The following is a 7,723-nucleotide window of genomic DNA, read 5'->3' as shown; positions in this document are numbered from 1 at the left end:
ATATCAAAGTGTAATGAAAACCGCCTACAAATTAACAAACTGATTAAAAAATATCGGTTAAAATTATACTTTGATAGAATGAATTAATCATTTTGAGAAACTGATGTAAAACAGAGTGAAAAGAAAAACTAAAAACTTGTATCCCAACTTATGCAAATCTCAAGAAAATTAATAAGATTCCATGTTACCTGTAAAATTATTAATTTTGTAAGTAATCTATAAACAAAAATATTTGAATATTTCAGTAAATAGATTTAAGTCATACAAGCAAATGAAAAAACACTATTCCAAATATTTGTAGACCTCGAATAACAATAGTATTTGAAATTAAACAAATTATATCTTATAACAAAATAATTGTTTAACTATTTCATGTAACTAATAAGTGACTGTTCAAAAAACGTTTATGTATTTGAAATATACTCAGTCAGACTTTATAACATGTAAAACATACTGACTATCATTTGCAATGAACATTTGCAATAACATAAAGTAAACAGCCTACAAAGGATACAAATAGGTTTGTAAAGTGAATAATGAATGCGAATAGTTGATTGGTTAAACGAAGATATTGATCGAATATATATTTAATGATAGTTACTACTTAATCATAATGCGTTATATCTTATCTATTATTAACGCTAAACATAATCAAATCGAAAGGATATAGTATTTTATTTATGAAAATATCAAGAACTAGTAAATACAAGTACAAAATAAGAAATTTAAAAAAAATACTTCTTGTAAAAGGAAACGTACATGAGGTACTAGGAGTTGTAGAAGGACTACAAAAAGTCTCCATCGTATCAATCAAATAATTTAATAGATCTATACTCAATTCAATTAAACCAACATCATGAAATACATCCTTGAAAACTGGACTGATTCGTAAAAGTTGAATAAAATGACGATAGGCAATAACCAGAGAAGGGGATAAACTATAAATTAAGCAGAAATGAAAAATATCAATCAGAATACAACTTATTTTTAATGAGAATTTATACATACATAGAACTTTGCATTAATAGTATTGTAAATAAAACCGTCATGGAATTTGATTGATACCAATACAAATGTTTGATTTCCCAGTTATCATAACTGAGTATATGGTACTTTCACGAGAAAAAAAAACAGTGTCGACCCTGAGATGTAGATGAATGTTCCCTGGAAACTTCATTATAAAACTGTAAGTTCCAAAGGTTAAATGAACTACGAAGTAACATAACATCCCAAAAGCGTGCTAAAATACACTGATTGAGTATTGCTTAATCATCTCTTCACTTCAAATGATTTTGTTTTGACGTTTCATCATAACTAAGATTTTTGCAAGTTTTATAGTAAAATATGTACACTAAAACCCCGTACATTTAATGAAGCTGGTAACACAACTTGGCTGCTTAAACCTTAGTAGGTTAACTGAGTTTCGAATTCATGACGAGTTAATTGAATACCGAATCTCCAAACCAATGAGCCGCAACTACAGAACATGAATTTTTATTTTGCAACACTTTGTGTACCAGTCATCTTACTAATAAAATGTTGAGCAGAATAACTTCTGATTCTCGTTACAACGTAGATCAGAGATCCACAGTTTATCTCATTTGTAGCTACGAGATATTATTTGTTCCGATCCAACCTTACATATTGATTTTACCACTATCAAAACAGCTTTTATAACAAATGGAATGAATCATCGACGGGTCAAATTCAGTTAGTTTAACACTTTTAGGAAATGTTTATTTTTAAGTTTTCTGTTACAAGTAACACAACCAAACACTAAAACAACAAAGGCTAATCCATCCACAGAGTTATGTTGTCTTTCAATTACCTAATGGCGGCCATTAACTCAGTACCAAAATAACAACCATCAATTATTCTTTAGAGAAAAACATTTTTATATGAATAAAAAAACATTTTATATAAATAACTCAATACAAAATGAATATGCTGAAAAAGTTTTGTACACATAGCCAATAGTAAGGTGAAAGTACTCAAAATTCACAGATCAATTAAATGAGTTAACCACTAAACATTAAAATAAACATCTGCCAATCATGCCTGCTTTATTATTATAACAGAAATTTTAAAATGACTCCAAAATCTAGACTTCATTTCAGATTCTAATCGTACTCCTATGAAATAAACAATAAAATAAGCAGCTAGTCAAATATTCACTAACTTAAATAATTTCATCTGAACGACAACACTGCTGATTTCTTTCATGAATACATAGTGTAATTTGTTCACTAGTTCTTCAAGTAAATCAAAATAAGCCTCCTGGTGTAAAAAAAGAGGAAAAAAACGAGTAATTGTGAATTTTTTAAAAAACTAATGTTACAGGTATATGCAAACACATGATTCAAAAAGCTATCTACAGATTATTGTTTTTTTACATGAATCTTTAAGAAAACTACTGATAAAAGAAAGACTACAGTTAGTAGTAGCCAACATTTATCGAAATGAAACAAAAGACAAACAAACTTGACATTTTAAGCATTCAAATGATAGTAAAGTATCATTAATCCTATTCTTACTTATTGACATTGTAGGAAATGTTATCAATGAACTTATTCTCAGAAAAACTGGTTAGGCGAAAGTAAATATTTCTCATTTTAGTAGAATAGTAAAACTTTGGTGTAAACTGGTTTGTAATGATAGAGATTATGCTTAATAATTCATCATGAAATCTTATGACAGTATCTCAAGGTAAAAAGATTGCTTGTTAGTAAAATTCCACTTCATATTTCTATTCAAGTGAGCTTACTTCTACTTGAAATAAGCTATGATAATACTGCCTAAGACGACATTGAAAGCTTTGCAGTTAAAACCGTCAAGATTAAGAAATACGGCAACACTAAAATGAAATAATGTGCCTAAAGAAAATTGTCGATTTCAACAAATAAAATAAGCTTGATGTTCGTAACAAAATAAAACGATAAAGCAGGTACAATTGTTTGAAAATTTCTACTTATTTACACATGTATCATTCGCTTGCATATCACATATAGAGAGTAATTCATAAGAAAGACAAAATAATTGGTAGAAATTCCTAACCTGGATTTCATATGATTTTTCAAATATTTTTTTGGCAAAGACAACCAATATATTTTGTTGTTCTAAAATGAAATAATTTGACAAATCCTGAAGAAAAATTGACTGGACTGTCTTCAAAACTAGTAAACTAAGATGATTTGTTGAAGATCTGTTGAACAACGATTGCAGTACATCAAATGCATACATGTTACGCACACTTTTCCTGGCTATGATGAAATCGGAAAACACAATAAATTATTTATTCAGTATCTATGTATTTATTTTCTTAATATTAATTTGGATAACTTAAGTACGTCAATAAAATAAAATAAAAATTCAATTTTTTGACGATTAGTTTAGCAGGGGGTAGAGACTATACAGGTGAAGATTCAAATTATGAGATGACTTTTTTTCTATCATTACAATTTCATGAACTTAATTCTCATAATTAATACTTATTACTCACAAGATAGATGGAACCCACTTCATACGTGCATCATATATATATATTTGTAAATAAGTGACGAGGCCGCAAATACAAATATATCAGTAGATAATGCTAAAATAATATTTAGATATAAATTAATAGTGAAAATAAAAAGGATATCAAACGGTTCGTCGGTCATACGTAACGTATTAACTGGCAAATGCATCGGTTTAAGTTGCCACACTGCATTAACACAGAAAGAAAAAATTGCCAAGAATAATCCCAGAGTAGTAGAAGTAGTAGCATTATTATTAGTAGTAGAAAACATTAGGCCTAGACAACAATTCGAGAATGAATCTGCGGAATAAAAAGCATAAGGACTTTAGGATGGAGTGAATTTATCTGAGCCGTCGTAATCACCCAGTCTTCAATCAATGGTTATCAAAATCGCCTAGACCCCGACAAAATAGTCTACATCCACTAACACGGCCTAGTCCAGTAGTTATCAACCAACCTACTCCAGCGAATTGTGAGTCGAGGTAGGTGGTGGTTAGTTATGTGTAATGCAATCCCATCTACTTCGGTCGGTGTAGCCTTATTACCTCATCGACAGATTTTCCATCTTTATCTCGGTATTGCTTCCTAAACGGTTTCAACACACGAGAACAATATACTGATGACCAAATACTAGCAACCTATGAATATATATATAAATATAAAGTGATACATATGAATTTACTCAGTCCCAAGTAACTTCGTTTCTGTAATATGACAAAATAAATCTAAACATAGTTGACTGAAGTCTAGAAACATTCTGTTATCAACTGAAGTCATCCACAATTATAGCTAAACGCGACTGTGAACGAAACTTTATGTTCACTTTATTACGAAACTCATATATATGAGTAAAACTAACTTCCCCAGTTGGAAACTAATTTGAAAATGCTTTTTCACTGTTCAAATGATAAAATTCTCTAAATAGATCAACATATTGTTGCAAGATGTAAATAATGTTGTAGAGAGTAATTTAGATCAACATAAAAAATGACAAGCAAGTGTTTTCACATAGTTAAATTGAATGTAAACTTTATCTACGTGTGGTAAAAAAATACAAAAGCGGATGGAACAGGAACCAATGTTCCTTAAATTAAATATATGCTATTATTATTTTTGAACACTGAGAATAAATCCTCTAAGTAACAACCATGAAAAGGAGAAACTATTATTGAAGTTCGAGTACAATTCTTAATTAGGTAGTGTACATAAACATGGTATTATGTACAGTTAAATACTTCTATACGAGAAACTTTAAATACAGAAAATGCAGAATATACCTTGCGTTTTAGGCATATGAATGTGAAATCCTGGAATTTTGTGGATTTGCTCTCCAGCCCCTGCCTTGGGACGAAGTTCTACTGGGCCACATATGGCCAGATGACCAACAAGAGCCACAAGAGTTTTCAAGGAGTTTTCGGAGTCTGGAGATCGATTTTCCTCAAGTCTAATTAAAAGAAATAAACAAAACAAAAAACTTAAAGTACTTAAAATGATTCTGATATGTATTACATGCTAAATGCAAAGTAATTACGTGTAGTAGATTTCATGATTAGAACAGAGACTGTGACTTTATGTCTTAAAACCTACAACTAATTACAATGTATAACACAAAAGCAATTATACTTTAGACAAGTGAAAGTTTTATTTAGATAAGATGGATATTGAACTCTCTCAACAAACACTCTACAACAACTCAAAAATGAGTTTATTTTAAAGCATTCAATCTTTGTTACTGAAGTTGGAAAGGTCGTTATTAATGCTGTGTGTACTCTATTGCCAAACTAAATTACTAAACGCAATAATTGTCTGAATAATAAATTAAAACCATCCAAGAAAGCGTTTCGTAAAATTCAAAAAACTAAAGTTCATGTCGATTAAAACAGCGATTGTATGAGGATCTTATAGTCATGTATTTTTTTAAGGTGATATAGCTTCATACACTCGTACCCTTCAAGCCTAAACACCAGTATGACAAACATTACCAACATAAACCCAGAAAAACTATAAATAACAATCAACCCAATTTTGATTTCAATTGACCTATTTTTACAGTCTTTATCTTGTAATTTTAAACTCACGCACTAATCCTTTTTCCCGACCACTTTGTTAAAAATACTGACTCACAGCTTTATCTTTAAGAGCACACATTTACACGGGCTTTTCCGATCTAGAAGCCCTGAAGTGTGTACACTATGCAGAAAATCATGATTTAGTTGTGAATATTTCTTTTAATTTCTACACTAATATATTTATCACTTTATGAAGATTCATTTATTGAACAACCACTGTGAAGGATTTGTCAGAGAACAAAAACAGATTTATAAAAGACATTAAAATATATTGGAGTGACTTATTAAATAATGAGAACTTAATAAAGTGTCTTTCTAACAAAGTAACTTACTTGAGACAGAAGTCGCTTAATACAAGGTATCCATTATTGCTTCGGAAATCATCCAAAAGAATCTGGTCATCAATAGATGATTCTCGAACAACATGAAGTAGTGAGACAAAACTATTTACAAAATCTTTCGAGCCCGACTTGCTTTCAGAGAGATTTTTGAGACAGTGACGAATACATTCCGAGTCTGAAACCAGAATAATATCGTAACATTTTTGAACTAATTAAAATCAGAATACACTGGATGAAATTTCATATTACAAAAGCCAAAACATCGAAACAGCTAAATACATATAATACTCATGATGAACTTTGAATCAATTTTGTCACAAGACACTTCACAGTCTAATTACATTCTGCTTTCAATTGAAAGCTTATCAGGATTTAACGAAATATCATGAGTTTTATCATTTTTTATTTCTCATAATATCGAGAGGTAGTCTAATGAATTTGAACTTGGAATCGATTCATTTGTGCATGAAACAGACTTTTATTGCATGCATAAGACTAAATTTACTTTAACAATTCAATGTTTGACTAAGAACTCAAACCACATGAGGTATATTCTTAGGGATTATTTAGTATAGAAGTAAGCACTAGGTAACTCACCGTGTACGCACTTTGTTACAACAGGAGTCATAGAATTCTGAGCGATTGTAGACAATACCACAGTGGTTGTCACTCGCCAAGAGGCATTATGAGGTGCACACCAATCTGTTAGAGCACTGAAAAGATGACACAAAGCATCTTTGCGAGCCAATTCCTCGGCTACTACGGGATACAGACAGAGCCGCTGAAGTAGCTGAACAGTATGAAAATAACTGTGATTATAAAACATTCCGAAAACCAGAATCTCGCTAGTTTTAAAACAATAATTAACAATGTGCAGACTTGTAAAAGATTACATAGGAATACAGTGCTAACAGTTGCGACTTTTCAACTAAGAGAAAGAGAAGTATGAACAGAAACCGACTATACACCGTGCTTGGATCTTAATACCATATAAAGAACGAGTCATCTTACCAAGGATCTATGAACACTAGGTTTTGCCTTATGATGATCCCAATTAAAAATCTTACACTTCCAAGACGGTTAAGATCGTCAGCTAAACTTAAAGAGTTAATAAAGCATATCATACTAACTGTATCTAGCCTTTACACAAAGCTAGAAAGCAGAAAATAATGTTGCATGGAAACCATACACTGTTCAGACAATTAAAATGAACCTAGTATTAAACTTTCAATATTCATTAAGGCGTTGGAGGAAGAATCATTGTATGCTGGTTTGTGAACCTGTACACAGTTGAAAAGAATGTACTGAAAGTCTTAAGAACAGTGAGGGTTGTGTCGTACTCGCTTCGGCGGTACATATACTAAAATTGGAACGATACAGAGAAGATTAGCATGGCCCCTGCGCAAGGATGACACGAAAAATCGTGAAACGTTCCATATTTTTTCTGAATTCCTCAGGCCTCTATCTTTTTTCTCTTTCCAAATTTATTTCGCTGTATTATACTCCTTCAATCCCTAACCTTTCACATAATGCTTATACTCTTACTACTTCTACCACTATGGGATTTGAATCGACAACTTCATCTCTGTGCTAATGTGGTATGGCAACTCGAACTGATGTACGTACGTATGAAGTTCTGCGTTGTGACTGACTGACTGAATGAGGGTTGTGTGAGATATGAGAATCACAACTAATATTTTAGACAACAATAAGAGATTTATATCCCTCATGAATCTATACATCTTTATCTTATTGTGTTCACTTATCTAAAATACACGGGAAATATTGTTCCCGAA

General features: G+C 31.1%; 2 protein-coding genes and 1 non-coding gene across 3 annotated transcripts in view; all 3 read right to left on the bottom strand.

Moving 5' to 3' along the window:
- Smp_135870 (beige/beach protein-related) overlaps window positions 1-7,723 on the bottom strand; it is a gene marked incomplete at its 5' end in the record, with an annotated part of 112,583 nt that overhangs the window by 100,739 nt on the left and 4,121 nt on the right. Inside the window, 3 exons of the mRNA XM_018789535.1 lie at window positions 4,795-4,961; window positions 5,919-6,102; window positions 6,525-6,772. Coding sequence (XP_018654969.1) covers window positions 4,795-4,961; window positions 5,919-6,102; window positions 6,525-6,772 — 599 coding nt within the window. The remainder of the gene's footprint in view (window positions 1-4,794; window positions 4,962-5,918; window positions 6,103-6,524; window positions 6,773-7,723) is intronic.
- On the bottom strand, window positions 626-2,223 carry Smp_190070 (hypothetical protein; the record flags this gene model as incomplete). The annotated part of the gene is made up of 2 exons (XM_018789536.1): window positions 626-938; window positions 2,180-2,223. The coding sequence occupies 2 exons, from the start codon at window positions 2,221-2,223 to the stop codon at window positions 626-628; spliced, it is 357 nt and encodes a 118-aa protein (XP_018654970.1).
- Window positions 7,265-7,370, bottom strand: Smp_sma.U6-7.1.1. Its single transcript, XR_001974645.1, has one exon. It is a non-coding gene (small nuclear RNA).

Source organism: Schistosoma mansoni, chromosome W, assembly GCF_000237925.1.
Source record: "Schistosoma mansoni strain Puerto Rico chromosome W, complete genome".
In the NCBI taxonomy this organism is placed as follows: Eukaryota; Metazoa; Platyhelminthes; class Trematoda; order Strigeidida; family Schistosomatidae; genus Schistosoma; species Schistosoma mansoni.
This window is presented reverse-complemented; position numbering and strand designations above follow the sequence as displayed.